Below are 26741 nucleotides of genomic sequence, written 5' to 3' on the forward strand. Positions count from 1 at the left end.
ATGTCTCTGTGCTCTGTGAAGCCTGACTCGAGTATAAGCCGAGGTGGGCTTTTTTAGCATAAAAACTGTGCTTAAAAGGTCAGATTATACTCGAGTATATACGGTATGCAATTTTTAATCCACCTACTATTTCTGTATTCTCACCTATACTGCATCCTCATCATAAACTTTCTGAGGTGGCCATTTATAGGGATACCTACTCCAGAGAGCATGTAGGAAGGTCAAAGCATTCTCCAGTGTAGATTATATTGTTATGCTCCTTCTAGGTGTCCTACTCTAGCAGATTGGACACCGGGTGGGTCTGCCATTGGCTTTCGTGCAGGGCAACAGACCTGCTCAGCCTCCATTTTGCAAAGAAGCCACCACTAAATAGAAGCTTGTCCTACTGCTGCACCCAGAACCCTGACACCTCCAAAAAGCACGGACTCTCCAGTTCCGATGACCACATAAGCAGGAAAACAATTACACAATAGGGAGCAGGAAGAAGAAGAAAAAAAAAACTGGCTAAAGGCACAGGTCTACAAGGACAGGACATGTAAAGGGCCCATACAAATATAAAGTGTATGCTAAAAGCTATTTTGACTTTTCTACAAACAAGCAAGTCTCTGAACCAAGGGAAGAAGATACTGCGAAGGCCAGCAAGAGGGATCAAAATCAGTAGGACTACTTTCTATGTAGGCTGGGGAAGTGATATGATGCAGGATTAGAAACTAAAGGCTGCTGACATTGCCTCATGTTACAGCATTGCTGGCCACACACACTTCAACGAATTATAGAAACTGATGGGATCATAAGGTATGAAATAAAGATGTAATAACAGTGGGAGCTGAATGAAGAACAAGAGTTCCTGAGCAACGCAGGAGTTCTTCATTCAACTCCCACTGTCTGCACGGCCAGCATATCTCTGCTCTAGATTGCCATTTGCAGCTTATAGAGACTACAATATAATGGAAAAGTAGGGGTTGTCAGGATTGCTACACTCCACTAAAGGAATCTGGCCCTGGAGGTTGATCATGGTTAACAAGCTATGTAGAACCACTGCTCCACTATCCTCTCATCCAGGTACTAAGCAGGAAAATTGGATTTTTATATTTACCATAAAATCCCTTTCTCTTTGTACTTACTGTGGGACAAGCTACCATGGGTATAGGCCCAGCCATTAGGAGGCTGATACTAGGAAAATAAGAAAGCGTTGGTTCCGCCCAAGTGTTCTATAGTCATATGGCCAAAAGTTTTGAGAATGATACAAATATTAATTTTTACAAAGTTTAGTGCTTCAGTTTTCCTAATGGGAATTTGCATATACTCCAGAATGTTATAAAGAGTGATCAGCTTAACAGCAATTACTTGCAGTGTCAATATTTGCCTAGAAAATGAACTTTATCCCTCAAAACACATTTTAACATCATTGAAGCCCTGCCTTAAAAAGACCAGCTAACATCGTTTCAGTGATTGCTCCATTAACACAGGTGTGGGTGTTGATGAGGACAGGACTGGAGATCAATCTGTCATGATTAAGTAAGAATGACACCACTGGACACTTTAACGGAGGCTGGTGCTTGGCATCATTGTTTCTCTACTGTTAACCATGGTTATCTCTAAAGAAACACATGCAGTCATCATTGCACTGCACAAAAATGGCCTAACAGGGAAGAGTACCGCAGCTAGAAAGATTGCACCTCAGTCAACAATCTATCGCATCATCAAGAACTTCAAGGAGAGAGGTTCCATTGTTGGCAAAAAGGCTCCAGGGCGCTCAAGAAAGACCAGCAAGCGCCAGTACCGTCTCTTAAAAGTGTTTCAGCTGCGGGATCAGGCTACCAGCAGTGTAGAGCTTGCTCAGGAATGGCAGCAGGCAGGTGTGAGTGCATCTGCACGCACTGTGAGGCGGAGACTCTTGGAGCAAGGCCTAGTCTCAAGGAGGGCAGCAAAGAAACCACTTTTCTCCAGAAAAACATCAGGGACAGACTGATATTCTGCAAAAGGTACAGGGAGTGGACTGCTGAGGACTGGGGTAAAGTCATTTTCTCTGATGAATTCCCTTTTCGATTGTTTGGGACATCTGGAAAACAGCTTATTCAGAGAAGACGAGGTGAGCGCTACCAACAGTCTTGTCTCATGCCAACTGTAAAGCATCCTGAAACCATTCATGTGTGGGGTTGCTTCTCAGCCAAGGGAATCGGCTCTCTCACAGTCTTGCCTAAAAACACAGCCATGAATAAAGAATGGTACCAGAATGTCCTCCAAGATCAAATTCTCCCAACCGTCCAAGAGCAGTTTGGCGATCAACAATGCCTTTTCCAGCATGATGGAGCACCTTGCCATAAAGCAAAGGTGATAACTAAATGGCTCAGGGAACAAAACATAGAGATTTTGGGTCCATGGCCTAGAAACTCCCCAGATCTTAATCCCATTGAGAACTTGTGGTCAATCATCAAGAGACGGGTGGACAAACAAAAACCTACAAATTCTGACAAAATGCAAGCATTGATTGTGCAAGAATGGACTGTTATCAGTCAGGATTTGGTCCAGAAGTTGATTGAGAGCATGCCAGGGAGAATTGCAGAGGTCCTGAAGAAGAAGGGTCAACACTGCAAATATTGACTTGCTGCATTAACTCATTCTGTCAATATAAGCTTTTGTTACTCATAATATGATTGCAATTATATTTCTGTATGTGATAAAAACATCTGACAAACACACATAAAAACCAGAGGGCAGCAGATCATGTGAAAATATAATATTTGTGTCATTCTCAAAACTTTTGGCCATGACTGTATACCATCTCCACAGACAGGAAGTCAATTTATTCTGTACCAACAGCAGTAGGAGAAGACAAAGCGCAGAGTAAGTACCTATATGTCCTGAGCCCAAGAAGAGAACCCAAGAATAATAGTCAAGAACAAAATAAGCAAAGGGCAAGATTTCTGTCCCCCAATGAATACGGCAAGAAAGAGATTTTAAGAACAAAAATCTAATTTTCTCATTAATGCCCTGCAGCCAAATAATAGCTCAAGAGGTGGATCAATCTAAAACCTATTCTGGACTGGCAGGACCTAGTGAGGATACCGATGCCAGCCCAGAAAACAGCAACAATGGATAGCCACCAGCTGCAATAATGGTTGCCCGAAAAAAGAGGAGCCCACTAGGATGCAGGGATTCACATAATAAAATTAAGAATCAGCTTAGACCCACAAATGTCCTATGATACTAAGTCAGGGCCCTCAGGAAGAAATAAATAAAACTAAGATAATAAAAAGAAGACCTGCTAGCCAATTATGTCTGCCTTCTATGGACACTGGGTAAAGCGGATTATCTTCCTGTCTGTGGAGAGGCTATAGCCCACTTGGGCAGAGCCAACACTTTCTTATTTCCTAGCATCAGCCTCCTAGTGGCTGGAAATAAACTCATCTTACTGTGTCCCCCAATAATATAAAGAAATCAGTTATACATGTGGGTTACATCACTACACCCTGGCACTCCTGGGACCAGAGTAGTCTCTAAGGGCTTTATGTCTCTAGAGTGTATCAGGATGGCACATCAGGGGCTTCTAATGCTTGGCATTGGGATAAATCTTTGTGTGTGTGTCATGGTAATGGCCATGCTGAAAGTCTGAGTAATCCGAAACATCAAAACTAGAAGTCACTAAAATGTATCTGGATGGTTCACCTGGGGCCTTTGATGTTAAGCAATGGGATAAGGCTATTGGGTGTTATGTGTTCCATGGTAACAGCCAAGTTGGAAGGTGCAGAGTCTGAGCACCTACATACTTCTCTCACTGTATGAAGTTCATAGCTGGACTGTCAAGTCTCTGCGCCAGAAAAAGGGCCTTACCATCACTTTGTCAGTGATGTCCATGATGAGGGAAACCTCTACATCAGGGTCACAGCAGAAAAGCTTTATGGGACAATGAAATGTGCTGCCATGTGACAGTGAAAACATCTAGGGCAGGGGTGCCCAATACGTCGATCGTAAAGGACGTATGGGTCGATCGCGGGATGCAGCCAGGGATCCCCGGTGTCTACTTGTTCACAGTGCAGGCTGAGAGTCGACTCTCAGCCTGCGCTGTGAACAAGCACTCCGGACACTTGCAGGCCGGGCAGCAGCAGCTCCGGGTGATGACGTGCTCCCCGCTCTAGGGATGGAGGGAGCCAGGGTGCTGCTTGTTCACAGCGCAGGCTGAGAGTCATCTCTTGACACTGGCAGGCGGGGCTGCTGCAGCCCCAACCAGCCAGTGTCCAGAGATAACTCTCAGCCTGCGCTATGAACAAGCAGACACCGGGGATCCCTGGGCGGCCACGAAATGCCGCTGTCTCCTGCTCTCACGCTCAGCCCGACCCCGCCCACAGATACGCCCCACCCACGGGCCCGCCCACAAGAAGTGGGTAGTAGATCTTTTGCCTTGGTCAGTTTATAAAGTAGCTCACATGCTGAAAAAGTGTGAGCACCCCTGATCTAGAGTGCCAATGCTCAGTTCAGTGCCTCAGCACCTGGAGTTTGATATTCGATTTCCTTCCACCATCAGCTACTATCCACATTTTCTACAATGTGGTCAATAGTTGGGTGGTAAGACAAAGAAGTCTGCATATAATATATGAAACTACTTCTCCCAGACCCAATTCACTGATTTTTTTTCTTTACTTTTTTGACAAAGAAAAGTATATCTAAAGCTTAAAATAAAAAAATCTAGTTTTGTTTTTCTTTTTATAGGCAAAACCACCCAGCCATTCATTCTAGCTGAACTAATAAAAGCATGTTCTCACTGGTTTGTGTATATAATGCTTATAAAAGAAGGTGATAATATGCAATCACAGTGTCAATTCTCACCGCATCATTGCTGTTCTTATAGATCTCATGTGCAAGCAGTTTCAATGGGCCACAATATATCCCAGACTTGGCACCCAAGTATCTCTGGATCGCGTGGTATGTTTTACCACTGTTGGTAGGTCCAGCGTGAAAAATAATCTTGCGTTGAATGGCTCTTGCTTCAGGATACCTAAACCAAAATCAGAGCATTGTATCAGCAGACAGAATCAGGTGTCCCTTCATACATAGGTTACGACAATATGTTCAGAGTAGGGCCAGGACAAAGTATACAGGTGCCATAGGCAGAAAGGGCAAATCGCACTCCTATCCCCAAAATCAAAAAGCATCTTACTTTAATTACTCTTTTTTTACGGTAAATTCACATGTCATTGTTTTGCCATAATTTTGTATGCCTATTTTGTTAAAATCATGACAAAACTGACAAATGTGTGAATGTATTCTTATTTTACAATTGGTTTATTCATTTATTAGTTCACATCCCCATGCTGGGTGCCTAAATTGCTGCAAAAGCATATTAGTAACAGGAGTAGCCGCCGAAACACTGTGATCAGCAAGAGACGAGAGGAAGGATAATTGTGCCCCTTTATGCTTGCTGCCAGGCAGTTTCCTAGTCGTCCACCTGCCTCTGCCTACCCCTTGTCCAGGCCATACAACAAAGTATTTATAATGTGGCACTCAAATGGAAATAAAACAACCGTACCAATTAGGAGGTAACCTCAAGTCACTTATTTTCCGAAGATCATCCATACAATCCAGCATAGGGAACACCTGTTTAGAGTGTCTCATGAAGAATGGGAAGATATCATCCATGTGGCCTAAATAAAAACAGAAGCCATTACTAAAGTCAAAATTGTTATTCAAGAAGAGCAATTCAGAAAATTGAAATGACACAGCATGGAGGTCAATTGTCACATTGCCCTAAAGGTTTGCAGGGGCATTTTGAAAACTTCTGACCCACTTCAATACGTTCACATGGTGGGTAGCTAACACAATCATAAGTTCTTTTATAAAAAGTAAATCACATACCAACACCACAGCAAATATCATTCAAGACGATGTGTAGATCCACTTGCAGAGGGTCACTTTCCATAATGTATCTTCTGAAGCTTATAAACGCTTGATGAAAAAGACGAGCTGTAAGCAAGCCAAAAAAAAAATCCAGTTAGTGTGAACGGTTGTATGCAACTTATGTCTTTACAACAATTTCATTTGGAAGTGCACCTTGAATTATCTTTGTCATGGGAGACAGATAACACCCAAAAAGTAGCACAGATTCTTTACAGACAAGTGATCCAGAAGATGTGTGCCCAGAGCAACCAAGTAGCCAGAAAAATTCTGCACTTGGATTGTAATACATTTTATAGTTCATACTAGTGTATGTTAACTTAGGTCTTTTTGTCCACACAGGTGTTGTGCTGAATCCACTATAAGACAATCCCAAATGGAGCCTAACGGACCTCAGTGATGGAAATACAAAACTGCAGAGAAAACACGGCAGAATTCAGCAATAACAATGAAGGGAGCTGAACTAATAAATAAAACTGGCTACTCTATATATCAGGTAAATGGCTGAGAAAATCTGTAGGGGAAACACATTTCTATAGGATCCTAGTCAACAAGTAATCTTTCAGTTTTAGGCTGATTTTGATGCATTTTTTTGTGCCAAAGTTTAGAATGGCTTGAAAAGTAATGGAAAATATAAAGGAAGCACTAATATTTTTTTGATTCTGTTAAATCCACTTTTAGATTTGGCTCACAAAACAAAACAACCTTTAGCTACAAGGCTGCTGGGGTATATGGCCTCACCTGTTGAGTAGTACACAGTACTGTTATTTATATTCCTATTCATATGAAAATAGTTATACAATAATTTCTTACCATCCAACCCGTTCTCTGCTGCTAGTTTCTGTATTTCTTTTCTTCTGTAAAACTTGTTTAGTATGTTCAGTACTTCACCTAGAAAACAAGGACATGTCACAGAGACTTAAATTACCTTGTGCTATGGAGGCTGGCTTTACTATAGTCAGCAAGCCCCCATAGCACAGGTAATTAATCAGGAAATGAGGGAGGGGCAGAGCAACCAAGGAGGCCAAGACTGATGGTCTAACCTCAGGATAGGTTATCAATATTATATCAAAGGTTAGTTCAACACACAGCAGCTATTCTTACTGAATACCAGACAGAAAGTGCCATATAGTGGCTGTGTCAGCATTGTAATTCACTTAAATGGGACTAAGTTGCAAAACAGGCCATGTCACTTATAAATGAAACATTACAAGCCGAAGAAGAGAACATAGTGCTCACTTGGGAGCCATGTCCATTTCAATCATCTGATCCCACAGATGGTGGGTCCATGATCACTCAGAGAGAGACACACACACACACTTGTCTACAGCTGTGGACTTAAACTTGGATCTTTATAGCTATAGTCCATATCCATATTTAAAGGGGTTGCTCAGGACTTACATACTGATGACCTAGGATAGGTCAACAATATGTGATTGGTGGGGGTCCAACACCTGGGTACTGTACAGTGAAATGACATGGAGGTAGGGATTCTTGGCATCATAGATCACTATGACACAAGGAGAACTGCTCATCGGACCACTTTCAATCCAGGAAATGTGGACAATATATGGTCTGGATTTCCTGGATTGTATGTGCGAGTGGCCTTATCTAATGATCGGTGAAGGTCCCAGAGGTCAGGTACCCCACAATCACACAGAGATGTCATTCTAATTAACTAAGCAAAAAGGTATTATTAGCGATATTGTATAATGTGACAGTGGGGGAAGATTTGTCAGTTTAAGTACAGGACTTTCCAGATGCAGCTTCAGTAAAACAATATTTACTAAGCCCACCCATCCATATACTTTTGCTGACAGAAGTGACATCCATCAAATCAAGACATTGTACTGGAAAGGTAAAATTACTTTTATTGTCCATAGGCTGTGTCCAACAAGCAGCTCAAGTAAATTGGATTGAAATACAATAAAGAACACAGCCTATGAACAAGGGTGACACTTATTCTAGAAATAAACAGCAAACTCATTAACCCTTTCAATGTGGGTAATTGAGTGCGGTTATCAGAAAGATGCTGATTTATGGAAGATTCACACTTTTTCTTTTTGTAAAGCACTGAACACCACCAGGTACAGCTCAGGTCCGATAGCAGACTAAATACACATTCACACAACATAGTTCTGGCCATGAACAGTATGCCGGGAGAAGGACTCCTAGCAGTATAGCCATCTAGACTACAGCGCGCCCCTGTCTCCCAGCAACATTTTGTCATTATAAAATATAATCAGTATGGGACAGTATGTCACTGGGTGGTAGGGTCTCCTAGTATCATAGATAACTATACTACTAGGAGCCCCTCTCCCAGAAACATATTGTCATTATAAAATATAATCGGACATATAATGGGACGGTATGTCACTATACTATTAGGAGCCCCTCTCCCAGCATACTGCTCAGGCCAGTAAATCTGGCCAACACACAGACCAAGATTCATGGAGCTCAGTCACATGAATGCAGGCTAAGGGGCATTCTTCACTATGGAGCAGCATGCTGAACTCATGCCCTTCACATCTCAGAGCCTGTGCCCAGGTGCACCCCAGACTTACTCTTATTAAGAGGTTGGGTCAGTTCAGCCCCAATGTCTGAATCCAAGTTTTCGGTATTTTTAAGCTCCACGGGGATGAATAATGACGTATCCAGGCCCTTGCCGTTATCACTTGAAAAGGTCCTGTACAAGCACCGCGTCCTCGGCCACCGTGTCACCGAGCTAAGGACACCATTCCTGCGGTGTGAAGGAAACTGCAGGCTCCGTGTAGATGCCTGCCAGCAGCATCTAGCCAAAGAAGACACTCTCTTCATGTACATAGCGGGGAGGCTGCATAGACAAGGTTGTATATCCCGCCGGACACTGCATGCACTCTCTCACATTCCAGCCAGGGAGAGCAGCATGACAACCAGCGGCGCAGTCTGATGACGTACACGACCCAGCAAGTACTAGAGAACGGCATGACAACACGAGCGACGCGACCTGATGACATAATGAGGGAAAAGTCCGAGTAGCCAGACAAGCGCTGCCCAAACAAACTTTGGCGCGGAATGGTGACGTCACACGAAAGGACCCAACACTTAGGTGACTTAGAATATGCCCGCATGACATTGACAGGTCGGGTCGGCGGATAGAAATTACTGATAATACAAAGCTAAAGAACAACATCTTAGTTAAAGGCGTTGGCCGCTTTCAGACCAATATTGAGAGATAAATGTTATTGTTTGTAGAGTGAAAAGTTATACATTTTCCCAATATATTTTCGGTATGAATTCCTCACAGTTTTTTAAATCTCTACTTGCTGTTATTCAGTCTGCTTACTACCAATGGATAAATGGTCATGTGAAGCACACAGGTGCCCAGCTCGTTACCAGACAGACGTCTAATTACTGTGCTGTGACTGTAACGAGCCGTGCAGCTGTGTGTCCATCACATGACCATGGACTGATTATTAATAAATGAATGTCAGCAAGCAGAGATCTAGAAAACTGTTAGGAATTAATACAGAAAGTATATTGGAAATTGTAGAATATTTTATTATACAAAACAATAACATTAGAGATGAGCGAGTAGTTTCGAATAGCATGCTCCCATAGGAATGAATGGATGCAGCCGGGGCCAGCATCCTGCCGCTTAACCCCCTTCGCGCTGGGCGCTCCCATTCATTCTTATGGCATACCTCCCAACTTTTTAAGAATTGAAAGAGGGACAAAGTGTCTGGCGCGCTACGCGCCGTGGCAAATTTAGCCCCGCCCACTTTTATGTTGACTCCACCCATTCTCATTCATTTTTCATGTGCCCCCACACAGTATAATCCTCCTACAGTCACCCGTAAATGATATGTCCCCCCTCCATCTCTCCCCCAGTTTCATGCCCCCCTCCATCTCTGCCCCCAGAATCATGTCCCCCCCATCTCTGACCCCAGGTTTAGGTCCCTCCCATCTCTACCTCCAGATTCATGTCCCCCCCATCTCTACCCCCAGATTCATGTCTCCCCCATCTCTGCCCCCAGATTCATGCCGTTCCCCCCCTTCATCTGCCCCCAGTTTTATGGACCCCCTTCATTATGTTCCACCTCAATGTTTAACACAAAAAAACACTTATACTCACCTTTTCCTCGCTCCCCCGCTGCTCTCTCCGCAGTTTCACTCACAGAGTTGTAAGCGCAATGTGACGTCATCACATTGCGCTTACACAGCCACTAGTTGGAGCGCAGCGGAAAAGCAAGGAGCTGAGTTGAAATCGGGACATACCTCCCGCCGACCGGGACCGTGGGACAGGACACCGAAATCGTGAATGTCCTGCGGAAATCGGGATGGTTCGGAGGTATGCTATGGGAGGGTGCTATTCAAAACTACCGTTTCAAATAGTACACTCCCAATCATTCCTATGGGAGCGTGCTATTCGAAACTACCGTTTTGAATAGTACTCGCTCATGTCTAAATAACATCTGTTTATCAATATTGGTCTGAAAGTGGCCAACCCCTTTAAAGAAAACCTTTTATGTAATCGGGCACATGCGGTGCGCACACTGAATTCAGCGTACTGTCGTCTTTCCCGTTATGTGCCCCGGGGGAAGAGATATCAGTGCAATTATAGATAGCTCTTCACCGTCCGTAGCGCTATACTGTCAGAGGGGGCGTTCCTTACCACCCAGCTGAGTTCTGTTGACAGCCCCACTTTAAACCTCTTGTTTTGCACACTTGATATTTTGAGGACCTTTTGTCATCAGCACCACCTCCAGTCTTTTTCATCCTTTGATAGGCTCTGCTCCATGGATTTTAACAGTTGGATTGTCTTCTCTAGCCCCATCTTTCCTGTGCAGTCAGAGCTATTAGTTTCAGTGCTAGATTTCCAAATTAGACTCTATGAAGTGAGTGGTCACCAGAGCAGACAAGGGGCATAACTGATACTATGCAACCAAAAGAGGATATTGTCAGAGCTCAGAATCACAACCCCTTGCCCATTGTTTGCTTAGGAAAATCGCAACTGCCCTGAAATCAGTAAAGCTCTGTGTCCCAAAAAAACGTATACACATTTTAGCAGCTGATAACTCATTTATTTACTCTTTCTTTACAGACTGAACCCATTAAACCGAGTGATGGCATACAGACTTGACTTTGAAGAAAGGAAATTTATTCTAAAATGCTACTGGAAGTATGAAAACGCAGTAGAAATGCAAAGACAATTTAGGAGGGAGTTTAACAAAGAACCACCTACACGAGTTACCATCACTCGAATTAGAGATAAGTTTGAAGCTGATGGAAATGTTCAGGACATCCATAAGAAGCGTTCCGGAAGACCACGTACCTCGACAAGCCCCATAAAAGAAGAAAGATGGGGCACCTCCACACTACCATGTGTTATTCTCAGGTCCCCAGTAGGTGCAATTGTGTCTGTTAGTCTAACCATTTAATTTGAATGTGGCCTCATCACTCCACACAATCTTTGTGGGAAAGTGTGCATCTTCGTTACATTGTTCCAAGTACCACTCGCAATACTGTACTCTTCGGTCTGGATCATTGTCATTAAGAGCATGGACTAATCTTGGAATGTAACTTCTCCACTGACAACTTTCATGATGCGATGGACTGATGATTTTGAAATCCCTACCTCACGACTAGCTTGCTGCAAAGACTTTCTTGGACTTCGTTGAAACGTTTCCAGTAATCTTTCTTCTTTTATGGGGCTTGTCGAGGTTCGTGGTCTTCCGGAACGCTTCTTATGGATGTCCTGAACATTTCCATTAGCCTCAAACTTATCTCTAATTTGAGTGATGGTAACTCATGTAGGTGGTTCTTTGTTAAACTCCCTCCTAAATTGTCTTTGCACTTCTACTGCGTTTTCATACTTCCAGTAGCATTTTAGAATAAATTTCCTTTTTTTTTTTTTTTTTTTGGACACATAGGGCTGCTTAATAGTACTTTTAGTCTTAAGTCTTAGTCATGTCTTGTGTTTAGTTTTATACAAGGTAAGAAGTAAAAATAAAAATTGTGAACAATGGGTTATCACAAGCAGCAGAAATAGGGCAAGATATTTTGGTAGCACATGGTCAATTAATATAGCTATAACGCACAACACATCAGATTAGCTCAGCTATGTCTCACCAACAGATGTGGAGCATCTGGCAGGACCAGTATAAACCATACTTGCTAAAATTATCAGTCTTCTGAACAAATGGGAGAGCTACCAGACCAACGTAAGCTTTGGCAAGTCACGAGTCTGTTTGGCTCATGTGATCAGTCACTAACCACCCTGCAAATAAAACACGTCCCTGTCCTAATCTCTGCTAATAGAGATCAGCTCCAGAAGACGAAATGACAAGCAGCAATGAAAAGCTGCCACTCGCATCAGTAAAAATGCTTCATGAAAGTATACCTTATGATATATAACACATAATGTACTATTATATATAACAATATAATATACCATTATGTCATTGTGTTGTTAGGTGGTGTAGAGAGAACCTAAGAGCTGCGCTATGGGGCCACACGGTGGCTCAGTGGTTAGCACTGCAGCCTTGCAGCGCTGGAGTCCTGGTGTTAAAATCCCGCCAAGGCAGAAAACCATCTGCAAGGAGTTTATATGTTCTCCCCGTGTTTGCATGGTTTTCCATCCCATATTCCAAAGACATACTGATAGGGAAAAAATGTACATTGTGAGCTCTATGTGGGGCTCACAATCTACATAAAAAAAACAAACAAAAAACCTAAGAGCTGCGCCTTCCTCACACCTAATGGGTGCTAGGTATATTATATATCAAGCATCTTCTACTAATAGCTGCAATCGATGCCTTGACAATTACAACTGGTTGCTATGACAGCTGGAAGCGTGTTGAAGACTCCAATGCCCGTTATTACCTTATCTTACTGGGGTTCTATGTACAAGTGAAGGGAAATTACCATATATTGCAATATATTGTATGAGCGAGAGGAGCCTCTAGGGTTCAAGACCAAAAGTATAAATAAATAAAAATATAAAAATGTTAAACCACACCCCTTCCCCTAGTATACATACACAAAAAGCCAAAAATTAAACAATGACACCTCCCAATGTACAAAAATGCCCACGTTATAAAAATAATCCCATACTGTGAGTTACATAGCAGAAAAAAAAAAATCAAGAACTTTTTTTTTTTCCATAGCTTGACCTCCAAAAACAGAATTAATAAAAAGGTGATTGATCAAATCTGCATATATTCTCCAAAATGGTACAACCCCCCCCCTCCAAAAAAAAACAAACTAAGACCTGCTAAAGGAAAGCCCTTACATGGAAATCTAAAAAGAAAACGAAAAACTGTGCAATGTGGAATAAATTTCTGACAATGATCACCTAGATGATCATTATAAGAACTTATCTTTCTCAGTGTGTAACCTGGAACTCTAAAATCATTTACAAATGACATTAAAAGGACATCATGGGGTTTATAAGATAGTTTATTTAAGGAGTATTTTCCCCAAAACATGTAGATATAAAATACTTTAACAATATAATAAAGCAGTTTATATACACTGTGAATGTGAAAAGTATATTGAGACTTTTACCATTAATAGAAAAGAAAATACAGACCTACATATAGTGACATTATGCCTGATAACGAAAAACAAGATTCTAGCAATATACAATGGTTTTAGTCATGAGGTTATATTACAGGGAACATACAGATGTAAGCGGAGATACTTGTGTTATGGGAGACCCTGTGTATGTGCATAGATAACCGCGTGAAAGATGCTGTAACCCGTAACAACTGTGTATTAGAAAGTAATTTTGGTTATCGCACGCTTGCTGCAGTAATCTGTACACTGGCTTCTATTCCCTGTATAGCTGTGACAGTAATCTTAAGGGTACTCTTATAGAATGGATTATAATTTATTAGCAATATTAAGGACACAGAAGATGCAAGTGCTATGCCTGTTGTATGCCAAACAGCAAAACCAAATGATGAATGCATGAAAACAATGAGAAGACACGTCATTTCCAATGTAATCATAATCATATAATGAAATAGACGATTACAATTATTATGTCTAGATGATTAAGAATAATAGAGAATTTTATACATTAACTAAAGTCAGAATTTCTTCCCTATAGATTAACCCAGAATCCAACAGAATTATATCATAACATGGAACGGCTTAATAATGAGTAAGGCCTAGCCATCGTTCACTATAAATAAACTAAAAATGCAGATTAGAGTGCAGTTAAAGGAAGATTATCAAACCCGATTAGCAAATTCCTCCCTTTCACCAAAAAAATAGGAAACGAGTGCTGTAAACGCTATGAGTTAGCCTTACACATCAGATGGAGGTCGAGCGCTCCCATGGCATATGTCTTGGGGTAGAAGGACTGGGCATGTTCAATTTTAACTAGCCCAATCATTTTGTTCTTTTGGAGGCAGCGGCATACTACCCTGTCCTTATTACACGTGAATGCTCAGCTAACACACATGCACATGCTTGGCTGACACATAGAAACTCACGGCCAGCCTTACATATCTATTGATCATTGTAGCCACTTTTCCCATACAATTCTAGCCATGAGTTTCTCATGGGGTCAGTAGACATGTCCTGCTAGTGTCTGGTGGCCATGTCAAACCACTATCTTTCTGCAGTCTATCCTCCTCTCAAAGATATCCAAAAATCTGCTGACGATTAAAGGGCCTTGCAGTAAGGCTGGTTTAGATGTCCCTGTCCTGCAGAAGCATCACAGGGGCAAAACTTTGTTAGGTAGATATATCAAAAAGGATTGAAAAATGAGGAATGGATTCCTTTTTCAATACAGACCTATTTTACTAGTCAAGGAAATATTTTATTTGCTTTCATCCCTGTGAATTTTACAGGTACTTAGCTAGTGCAGACCGTGACTACAGAAAATCACTGAACTAAACACATCTATAGCGCTGTATTATACTAAACCGCACTCAAACCTGTTTTAAGTAACACATTACTGTGTAATACTTTATTTTCCCTGGGAAATCCCCCACGGATTACAGCGGATTGTTCTTGGCCAAAGCAGATAACACCTTTAAATGTTCAGGTACCACAAATCAGACAGCTTCAAGATATCTCTATGGCATCAGTATGCAGCAGATCTAGATCTTTCCTTGAGCTTTTAGTTGCACCCTCTTAAGGATCATGTCATTCTGACTTTACAACTACTGTTTATACAATGTGACTTGAGAAATAAGGACTCAACATTGATCAAGATACCTCTTGTGAAAAACAAAAATGCGTAATAATCCTAATAGTTACCTGTACAACCTTACAAATGTAAGGTTATTGACCAATATTATATGGCAGCCCTGACTAGGGAAGGGGGGGGGGGATCCTTTGTACTTGCTCTCGTAAAGGGTTTCAGTGCAGTTGGAATTTATCTAGCTCCCAACAAGCAGTCAGTTTTGGTGCCTGACATGCTATTTAGGCTCTGTACTGTTAGGTGGATGGTGTCAGGCAGGAACAGGAAGCGATTCTGACCTCTGACTAGAGCTCTGAAGCACAACACCTTGTTTGCTTCTACCCAAGACCACCCACAGACCCACCACAGAGCATAAGTAGCATATCAAACACCAAAACTGACTGCTCAGGAATAATGGGGGTTAGAGAACAAAATCCAGCTGCACCAGAATAAGTGGAGTGATACCTATTAAGGATGCAAAAAAGTTCAGTCTGGAGGTGGTGAAACTTCTTTAATAGTTAAGGGGTCTGACCAAAAGGATATAGTAGTACAGAAATCCATAGAATTTGGACAAAGTGGTAGCACACAAGCACCAAATCTGGTCCATTCAAATAAGAAACACAGGACCCTCTGTTCTAGTGATCAGTCCCAGCGTTCAGAACTTCAGTGGGTTTTTTTCATTTCTAGAACCCAAATATGCTCAATAGGAAGTTTTTACCTAGCTGATATAAGAAATGTTCTGATGTGTGCATAGCTTTGCCTTTTCTATGAATATAGGGACCCTTGGCAAAATACACTTTGGGCTGTGGCTGGTTACACACAGAAAAACAAAACAAAAACTTGCCCATATATCTCAAAAGGACTATGAATGGAAGGAATATTATGTTATTTTGTCTAAAAATAAAAAAAAACCTTCTAAATTCCAATTTTATTTTATTTTTTTAGCAACGGAACCAACATAAAGAACAAAATAATATGTGGGCACAGGTGAAAGACAGAACAGATATGGCACATGGGACTTTGACAAGAAGCACTAAATAAAATTGACGCATACACAGTAAATGTCTTCAAAATGTTTAATAAAGCCTTCATTTCTAAAGTGAATCCTACGAATTTTGGGATGATTCACAGTAATTTGATACCTGCCTTTTCAAAACAAATAGAAATGGATTGGCAGCGAGATGAACAATGCAATAAGTGCTTATGAAGAGACACACAGAATAAGGCCCTGGTTTCAATGTTCACCAGCCTACATGCATGAGAATACAGTGAGACATCTGATTAAGCTGGATGCATGTTCCATATGCAGAATCCCAAAATTAAAAATTAAATGACTTATATAAAATGCTAGTCTGAGAAAGGTCCAGTGTTTCGGCAAAAGCACTTGGTATTTATATATGTACAAGTGGAATTACATACAGACCCGCAGAATGTTTAGTGTGGTACAATGAACAGTGTCAGATGAAGGAAGACAATCTGACGGAGGTTTGGCCTTTTCCTGTCTGGTTCTGTCCTTCATCTGTAGTGGGGGTACACACTTCTAAATCTCAGGCTGTTCAGCTGAAGGTTGAGGATCAGGGCCTTCATATCGTTGATGAAAATTAGTTCTTTTCCTTATCTTTTCAGGGGCTTTTCTCCACAAAATGATCTCCTGTTCAGATTTTTAGCAAAATAACATATAAAGATGTTAGATTTAGATTTTAAGCCCATCTACATACTATACATCTCTTAAAATAAGAGTCTAAAATCACAATCTTGTAAAATCTTAGTGTTCTTACAGGTATGCTCCTCTGCCTGATCTAACATTTGCCATGAAGAGACAACAGCACACTGGCAATACATTTGCAATGGTGACGGCAAAAGGCCTAGCAAATATGTGCAAGTCCTAGTTTTTATATATATATTTTTTTTAAACTGTAATTTTTAATTATTAAAATATTACTATATATATATATATATATATATATATATATGTGTGTGTGTGTGTGTGTGTGTGTGTGTGTGTGTATTTACAAAAACAATAGCAAATAGTCAAAACAAGCAATAGAATAGTAAAATAGTGTCAGCAATAAGCCAATAATCCAGACATAAACAGGTTGGAAAGAGGCACTTTACATACTTAACTCGAGCCAATAGGGAGGGGCCTGTGGGGGGCTGAGTACTCCTCCAGTGTAGGGCTATAAGGGTCTTAGCTGCAGTGCAAACATATAAAAATAGCTTAGAGGACTTTTTACTCAGGGGTCTGGGGGGGGGGGGGGGGGTGTTGAGGAAATAAACTAAAGGGTCCAGGAGGGAATACTGGGATTTAGAATGTGGAGGAGAGCCGATGTATGGTACCAGTGTATTAAAATCTTATCTGGAGTAACACAGAAGGTTATGCAATAGAGGACTTAGCAGCACGGGATCAAATGATCTGCCATTGAGCCGGTGAAATCTGCCTTGCCAAAGCGAAAGACCAAAAAGTCATATTTGTCGGTGGAGGAGGGGTGTCCCTCTGGAGAGGATAATAAACGATAAATGTCCGAAATCAGACCTTTAGTGGAGATGCCTGCACGACACAACCTCTCAAAGGCAGTTAGGGACGGAAACCTGCAGAGCCCCGAACATAGTAAGCAAGAAATGCGCTAATAGTGAAACTATTCTGACCTAGGCAAGCACAAAGTAGCACTGAAATAGTCAAAGGGTCTGAGTTCGAGAGAGAGGGGGTCAATCAGGTCCATGTGCAACTCCAAGTTTAATGAATGGGATATGGATACTCACTGGGTAACATGGTCGCCTCAGTAACTGTAACGCCTAAACAACGCAGAAGTGTGTGCCCAGCGAGGTACTTTATATATATATTGATGATAAAAGAAGTTGTCTAGAGTATAGATTAAAGAAAAAAAAAAAAAAAAGGCCTGTCCTCTCCTGCATAAGAAACAGCATCACTGCTGTTCATGTGATATGTCTCGTTTTGCAACTGTTCCCTATTCAATTCAAGCCTCTGTAGCGGAGATTCATTGTGATTCTGGAAAGAAGCAGATCCATTTTTCTAATACAGGCCAACCACTTAAAACAAGCTTGTGTGGCATGTGGACATAAATAAGACTGTGACCATTTGAGTGCAATAATATGTACAAAAATGGAGTTTACAAATTAAGCAAAGCCTCTTAAAATCCTCACTTGCTACAGAACACAGACACAAGCCTGGAAAAAATAAAATTCTATTAAATAGTTAAGATAAAAAATAAATAAAAAGTAGAGTTGCCTTCTATTAGTCAGAGCCAAGGCCCACATCTATCACACTTATAGGTTTTTGAATGTCTCCAACATTCCTTGCAAATAATGTAATGTTTGCATTGCCATGTAAATGTTAACATTTCCTGGCTGCAGTATTAAAAGGTAAATATGACATGATGTATGTGAAGCAAAATTAAATGGAGTCTGCCACCAGAACCCAACATATCAACCCCAGTCCTATAGCTAGGTTAGGATCACCTGCATCAGATGGGGTTTTCTCCATGTGAATCGCTGCCTCCGTTGCAGATATTTTTTGTTAATATGCCAATGAGCTGTTGTTTGGAGGAAGAAGGGCATTGCAGCTTACCTTTTTTTGGATCAACAGCAACACCCTTGATGCTCCAAAGATCTCATTTACGCTAGGTTCACACCTGCGTTCGGGTCTCCGTTCTGTGATTTCCGTCTTCTGCATACAAGAAGACAGAAACCACAGACCAGGTCCGGCCGTGAGCGTTTTATGCTCTCCGCCGCGAAACCGTTTTTTTAAAATCCGGACACAGAGTACTGCATCTCCGACTCTGTGTCCGGATTTAAAAAAACGGTTTCGCAGCGGAGAGCATAAAACGCTCACTGCCGCTTACGGCCGAACAGCTTTCTCACCCATTAAAATTAATGGTTGAGAAAGAGTCCTGCAGGTTTCCGTCTCCTGCCTCTGTTTTGTGCAGGAAATGGAAACCTGCAGAACGGAGACCGGGCGCAGATGTGAACGAGCCCTTACAGGGGTGGGTTGATGTGCTGTGTTCTGCTGACAGACCCCTTTAAGAGTAGCAGAAAAGTTTAATCTACAGATTCTAATTAATACCCATTGGAGACCTTACATAAAGTGAGAGTATACAAAAGGCTACCTGTTGCTTGAAATATCTTCTGTCTTCCTCATCGACAAGGACTAAGTTCAAGAAATACCTCACAGAAAACTTTTTATTGACATCTCTCATTGTAGGTGTGGGATCGTAGCCTGCAAGGAACAGCCGGATGGGAATGGACTCTCCTGTAAAGTTACAAAAAAATTAGTTGACCGATCCAGGTGATAGGTGGTGCATTGTAACATCTGAACTATTACTGAAATGTAATGCTACATCTGAGTGTCAAGAGCACACAGTATTCACTGACCACACATGACATATAGGATTAGAGTAGTAAAACTAAAATGTAGTAGGGTCCCCAATGTACAAACTAATGCAACAAGGAACACATTAATTGCTTGAATGATCTTTAGAATTAAGTTCTCCCGCCCCATTTGATATTGGGGTGATGCTGGACCTGATGAGCTAAAAATTACAGACAGATCCATGCACAAAGCTCTGGGCATCATGAAGTTATTTAGCAGCTCCAGTATGCCCAGTATGGTTCATGTGCTTTCCACAAAGTCATATGGTCAATGAGAAGAAGAAAAAAAAAAATCAAAGTCATAATGAAAAACTAATATGAATTATGAAGATTACCTTTTACCGGAGCTCCATCCATAATTTCATACTTTGCGACAGTCTCTGTTTCAGTTGTAGTACTGGGTCCTAGGATACAAGAGAAGACACTTATGATGCATACTACTGAATCGGCATGTAGTATCATGCACAAATCTACATTTAATCCTAAGTTAACATGAAAAACAGTTTCTAACAAGAGACTTACCTGGAGTCTATCAAGTTTTAAAGAGGACCTTTCATGTCCTTATGAATGTGCGGTATAATATAGTACTAGAAAGTTGACAGTGTGCTGAAATCGGTGCACGGTCGGCTTTCCTATTACTGGAAAAATTGGTGCCGTTAATTTTGGCACCAATAATTTTCCCACTGTTGGAAGGGCGGGCCTTACAGCTTAGCATCAATGCTGTGAGGAACATCCATAAACTTGTTCTTGGGGGGGTGTTCCTCACAGTTCAGCATCATCGTTGGGCATTCCTCTAGGACAATACAGGGCTATTTTACAGTACAGTTAGTGAGGGCGTTCCTCACAGCGATGATGCTAGGCTATGAGAAATGCCCTTCTAACAGTGGAAATATATCAGTGCAGAAATTAACTGCACTGATCTCTCCATCACTGGGGCAATTACCAGGAAAGCCAACAATGCACTGAATTCTAGCGGTATATAAAAGTACACATTCATGACAACATGAAAGGTCCTCTTTAAATCTTAAAAACTGCTGGCAGTATTAGGGGCCATTCACATGGAGGAAAATGGTGAGGAATTTCAGTGCTGAAAAAAAGCCTCCCATTGACTTCAATGGGTTCCTTTTTCTGCTAGCAGAAGTCAATGGGAGTTTTTTTTTTTTTCAGCGCTGAAATTCCATACCAAATTCCTCACCATTTTCCTCCGTGAATGGACCCTTAGAGCATGGGGAGAGCAGTGTAAATATACCTGGAGCGATGGACATCCATGAACAAGAAATCCATAGTTTAATGCTCCCAGCACCACAATTACAAAATATCTAGGAGGTAGCCAACTTTCTATGCAGTGCTCAAGGATCTCTGAGCCGAATGCTCCCCCGTCCCTCCCCTCTAAGTGATACTCTGAAGACTAATGGCAACACATAAAATCTGTCACTTAGATTAGAGGGGAGGAGCTAGAGAGCCTTCAGTGCAGAGAACCCCAGGAACTGCACTTTAAGGGGCCCGCTTGTAGTTGCAGCCATTGGCACTAAAATGGTTTACAAGCTCCAAACCAGATATTTCAACAGTGTGGTCTGTTGTGATCCAGTACCAAGGAGCCTCACACAGATCAGCTATTCTATCAGCCCAATACTTTGGAGAATTGTCGCACCACATGCACTCCCCATCCACTAGAAGATTCCGGCACTCAAAGACTGCTAGAACAGCTGATCTGTGTGGGGACTGGGTGTGGGACTTAGGGCATCACTATGAAAAAAAATGATTGACCATTGATTCAGATATATTTAGACTCCACTCCCATTCCTCTGTACGGTGCAGTAAGGGTCCTTTTAATGTTGTATCGGTTGTAGCTGTTTTTTAAGTTTACTAATGCACTTTATTTCTACATTGTACAAGGAGTCAGTGCTTAGCGTTCTTTGTGGAACTGCTACCAGCCATTCCCCCAGCAGTTCCACTAACCTGTATCTACGCTGTCTGTCCGAACGCTATAGAGAGATTATTAATGCCCCGTATAAAGCAGGTTGAGAAATACAAGGAAATACATTTTACCTATTCCGGTAATCTCCTTTTTAATGAGCTGCAGTTCCATGTGCTGAATTTTTATTCTGACCAGTAAGAAGTAAATCTTTCCAACAATGACATCTTTTAAGTGGTACCTTTGAAGCAAAACAGGAGAGTGATCTTAATAAACCAGAGGGTGAAGATCACACTGCATTGGTGACAAAGCAGAAAACTAAAAGTAAATTGATGTTGGTAGGAGAAAAGTTTTACATATTTTACTTTCCATATATGATAAGTAGAGCACTCACTTAGATTTATTGTATTCAAATTCTATATGCAAGCAGTCCTCTATGCCAACTTCCATCTTGATAGAGTTGTTGACATCTGGATATGTGGCAAGCTGGTGAACAATTAAGTCATATTCCTTCACCAAGTCTGTCAGACGTCTCACTATAGTCACCTTTAAGAAATACCTGGAAAGCAACCAAATTTACTAATGACTTAGGATATCATACACAACAATGGTTATAAAGCAACGAATTCTGCATCTGAATGGGGTTGTTTATGCTGCATGCGCATGGATTACTGCAAGCTGCAGTACAGTCGCAGAAACCAAAAACAGATCATCCTCCAAGTGACGCATATTAAAGACACAATCACTTCTGAGTCTATATGGCTGTCAAAAAGGATAAAATAAAGGATGTCAGCACTTTTGAGGGACTATTTTTAGAAATGACACTGCGATGACCATTAAAAAATGGATGTCACACCAAGGTTTTGCACGGTCATGTTAATATCGTCTTACAATGCCTTGGTTGGCTTGCTTTTTTCCCCATATCACATCCAAGTGCTCCTTCTTTCCCAGTTAGGCACCTGACCTGAGATTGCTTCATGATCCAGTTCTGACGCTCATGTAGACAGTAGACGCTCATGTAGACGCTCATGTAGACGCTCATGTAGACGCTCATGTAGACAGTGGGGCACATTTATCAATAGAAGTCTGACACATTTCTGTCTATTTTTACGCCAACATTTATGGTGCTTAGAAGTTACAACATATTTTTGAAGATTTTGTACCAGCAACAGATTTACTAGGCTAGAAAACTGGAATGAGTTATACCAGAAACCTGATCCGCTATAAAAGTGGTTACCCGTGGACCCGATAGACTATAGTGGGGTCTGCTGGGTTTCCGCCCAAAAAGGGAGAAAAATGGGGAAAGAATAGGGCTGCTTGTAGAACTTTTTTCTTCGCATTTTTAAAGCGGAGTGGGAAACAGATTCTGTGGAGAGCAGGCGCAGGTGTGAACCTAGCCGTACTTCACTTTTATCAGTGTTTTTTTTATGTCATGGCTGACTGGCATGCATGAACATGAATGCAAGTATAACTTTGCATATATTACCATTTTGAGAACTACAATACATACCTTAACCTTACATTTGAACCTATGTAGGACTCATATGGCTTCTCAACTTGCATGAATTCGAAGTCATAACTTCTGCTTTGTGTCAGCTCCCCAGGCAGGGCCAACTCTTTGACAAGGTTAACGAACTCATGTGTATTGCTTTTATCATTGAACAGTTCTGCAACATGAAAAAATAGTAGATTTAGTTACTGACTTCACAAATACAGGAAATATATCAATGGTCGGCAGTAGTGAAAATAGTAAAGTCAGAAACGTGTCTCTCTATGGGATACAAGAAGATCCTAAACTTTATAAAATAACAAACGTTTGAGTCAAAAACCATATAACAGATCCCAATTTTTTTCTTAACCAATTGTCTTCAGTTACAAAAACAGTTATACCGCAATGGTGAGATCTTACTCTTACAGACATCACAACCCACAACAGTAATTGGCAACCATGCTCAGATGACAAGTCTTGATGCAGCTTTGCAAACAAGCAGTGGTGGGGGGACAGGTCCATAAATCACAGGTTTTATTATACCATTTTTTTACAGTGGATCTCTATACATTACAGTGATACACCTAATCTACACTACTGAATCCACTTTCAGTTTACCAAAGAACGTGTGGTGTCCAGGGCTGTGGAGTCAGTATCAAGGCCAATTTATTTTGTTGCATATTTTCATAGGAATTCGATCAGTAGCATTTTTTTTCTGACTGTCAGCCATTTATAAGTCTGAGTCAGGCTAACTCCACAGCCCTGGTGTAGACATACCACAAAATAATTAAGCCAGATAGCAGCTCTATAAAGGATTATGCCATTGCAATGTCTATTTTATAATATACAGTATATGACTGTACTAGTGAGATACACTCCAATGGGTACATAGGAAAAAATAAAAGGATCTGAATTGATTGAATAGTGCTGAGATGCAACACATGGGCATGAGAGGTTGAATTTTAAGTACAAAAAAAAAAAAAAAAAAAAAGAAGTCCTTTCCTTTTGCACAGCTTCACACAGTCTGCAAGAAACATTGGATCTTGGGCATTTTGGACCTGGAATCCAAGCATCATAGTCATCTATAATGTTAGGAGTCACCCTCTGCAGCTTCACTACCATGTACTGAAAACATGGATATAGTACAGTGCAGTAATCCCATAGTCATAGATACTATGATGTCATATAATAGGATACACGTAGTCTGAGCCCCAGCTTAGTGTTCTTCCAGAAAATATGATATCCATCCATCTGTATTTCACAGTCTTAATATGTGAATACGGTCATAGTCTGAACAAAAGCAACAACTTCAAGTTAATAAAACAATCTGCTTATTAAGATTTTCCTTTCCTATATGGTGGTAAAGGTGTATTCACATTTTGTAGATGTGAGATGACATACTGCATGCACAACCATTCATGTTAATGGCTGCATGCAGATGGAGACATGCTCTAATTTGGTCTGTTTCACAGCCCCATTCTAGTGTTTGGTTCCATATAAATCACAGGCAACACACAGACGCCATCCTTCTGCTGTTCATCTTTCACCAACCCAGAGACATTGCAAAGTATTGGAAAATAAATAAATAGATCCATTGTAGACCGAACACAACTCAAAAATAAAACAGAATTGTGTGCGGTTATTTATTACATGTTCATCAAACGTCTGCAAAACTTAGATGTGTGAATAGGCCTTTAACTTGGCATCTTTCCCTTAAAGGGGTTGGCCACTTTCAGACCAATATTGAGAAACAAATGTTATTGTTTGTACAATAAAAAGATATACAATTTTCCAATATACTTTCTGCATCAATTCTTCAGTTTTCTAGATCTCTGCCTGCTGTCAGTCATTCTGTTACCTCTAGTACATAAAAGTCTGATCATGGTCATGTGATTTATGGTCCATGGTCATGTGATGAGCACACAGGCGCACAGCTGATTACCAGGCAGATGTCCGATTTCTGTGCTGTGACTATAACGAGCGGCACCTGTGTACTCATCACATGACCATGGACTGTAAACTGTCCAACTTTTTATTATACACACCATAACATTTGTCTCTCAATATTGGTCTGACAGTGGCCAACCCTTTAAGGTCATAGCATCCAAGTCACCTGCACAAGAGTGTCATGAGCTGGAGGAATAAAACAAAAAGATTTCTGCATTGTGAATAGATAGGTGAATGAGGCTGGGTTCACACTGTGCCTTTTCTTGTGTTGAAATGCAGGAAAAATGCATCCAAAAGACTATATATTAAATATGTGAATAGAAAAAATAAAACAGACAACATATGCTTTACTAGCTGGTACCCGCGACTTCGTCTGCGGTGATTGTAGCAGTGGGTAAATACAGGCGCGAGTAAGGTTTTAGTACTGTGTATATGGTATGGGATATGAAATGTAACTTTGTATCTTGTTTTTGCTATAATTCTGAGAATACGTGAGACTTTTGTGTTGAAGTTAATTTGTATTTGAGCTGCTATACGGTGTTGTGAGAAACTGTACATAGTGACTTTGGGACAGAGGTATTTCAGGTTAATATACCTCGATATACGACCTTGTATACTTTGTTATTTTCTGCCAGTAGTGTGTTGACATTTTTTTGTTTTTAAAACTCGCCATATTCTGACAGTAGTCACTTTTTTATTTGTCTGTGTCGGCGGATGTCTTTTTTTTTGCGGGGCCGGATGTAGTTTTTAGTTGTTACATTTTCGGAAAATGCTAATGGTTTGATCACTTTTGATTGATATTTGTATGATAATGAAAATAGTGAAGAAACAGCGGTTTAGGTCTTTTCAGTATGTTTGCCGCTACGGCGTTAAGCGTCCAGGCAAAATATTTGTATAGCTTTGTAGAGCGGGCGATTTCGGACACAGGGATACCTAACATGTATGTGTTTCACAGTATTTAACTACTTTTATATGTGTTCTAGGGAAATGGGGGGGATTTGAATTTGTAATACTTTTTATTTTTTATTTTATTTTTTTTTGTTTTTGCATTTATTAGACCGCCTAGGGGTATTGACATGGGTGGGCGGTGTCGCGGATTGTCAGAGTGGTGGGGGTCGGCAAACATGGCTGCTCCTGAGCGTTAAAGAGAGCCTCCTGGAGTATCGTTAAGGTGAAGGGCAAAGTGGTAAGGTATATGTATATGTGATAGTGTGGGGTTAGGGGCGAGGCTGTAGAGGGCAATAGGAATTTTGTGGCTTGCTATGGTCCAAAGTGTGTGAGATTGCAGAGATGGTGGTGTGAGTTTGGGTTTTGTGGGGGTCCTGGCACAAACGTATGTGTGCTATTGTGACGAAAAGCAGCCAAATCAGTCGAGTGGGTTTTGCGTGATTGAGGAACAAACATCCAAACACACAAACCCACAAATGTTCACTTATAATATTAATAGGATTAATCGATGAAACACATTGTGAATTGACAATGTCAAATGCAAGAAAAATGCAGTGTGAACCAAGCCTTTAACTCCTTAGAGACACAGCCCAAAAGTGTGTTAAGGCCTCTTTTTTCAAAACTGACGTGCCATTTTAAATGGCAATAACTTTAACTAGCTTTAACTGACACAAGTGATTTTGAGACTGTTTTCTCGTAACACATTATACTTCATGTTAGTTGTAAACACTAATCAATATTTTTTGTATTTATAAAAAAAAATAGGAAATTTGATGGAAATTTGGAAAAAATTGTAATTTTCAAAATGTGAATTTTTTTGCTTTTCAGGCAGATAGTTATAGCACCCAAATACATGAATAAATATTATCTCCCATATCTCTGCTTTATATTGGCACAATCTTTTGATTATATTTTAATTTATTTTGGATGTTACAAGGCTTACAAGTGTAACAGCGATTTTCCAGATTTACAAGAAAATTCCCCAA

At 40.9% G+C, this 26741-nt stretch overlaps 2 protein-coding genes across 2 annotated transcripts in view; both read right to left on the reverse strand.

Moving 5' to 3' along the window:
- SUPV3L1 (Suv3 like RNA helicase) overlaps positions 1-8880 on the reverse strand; it is a 28030-nt gene extending 19150 nt beyond the window's left edge. Inside the window, exons 1-5 of the mRNA XM_075258330.1 lie at positions 8457-8880; positions 6706-6783; positions 5854-5961; positions 5528-5642; positions 4828-4996 (exon numbers count right to left, since the gene is read on the reverse strand). Of these exons, the coding sequence (XP_075114431.1) occupies positions 4828-4996; positions 5528-5642; positions 5854-5961; positions 6706-6783; positions 8457-8715 (729 nt within the window). The 5' untranslated portion in view covers positions 8716-8880. The remainder of the gene's footprint in view (positions 1-4827; positions 4997-5527; positions 5643-5853; positions 5962-6705; positions 6784-8456) is intronic.
- Positions 8881-16132: 7252 nt separating this feature from the next.
- Positions 16133-26741, reverse strand: part of VPS26A (VPS26 retromer complex component A) — a 28929-nt gene continuing 18320 nt past the window's right edge. The window contains exons 4-9 of the mRNA XM_075258037.1: positions 22882-23038; positions 21766-21930; positions 21506-21612; positions 19792-19860; positions 19195-19337; positions 16133-16721 (exon numbers count right to left, since the gene is read on the reverse strand). Coding sequence (XP_075114138.1) covers positions 16611-16721; positions 19195-19337; positions 19792-19860; positions 21506-21612; positions 21766-21930; positions 22882-23038 — 752 coding nt within the window. The 3' untranslated portion in view covers positions 16133-16610. The remainder of the gene's footprint in view (positions 16722-19194; positions 19338-19791; positions 19861-21505; positions 21613-21765; positions 21931-22881; positions 23039-26741) is intronic.

This window comes from Leptodactylus fuscus, chromosome 10, assembly GCF_031893055.1.
Source record: "Leptodactylus fuscus isolate aLepFus1 chromosome 10, aLepFus1.hap2, whole genome shotgun sequence".
NCBI lineage: Eukaryota > Metazoa > Chordata > Amphibia > Anura > Leptodactylidae > Leptodactylus > Leptodactylus fuscus.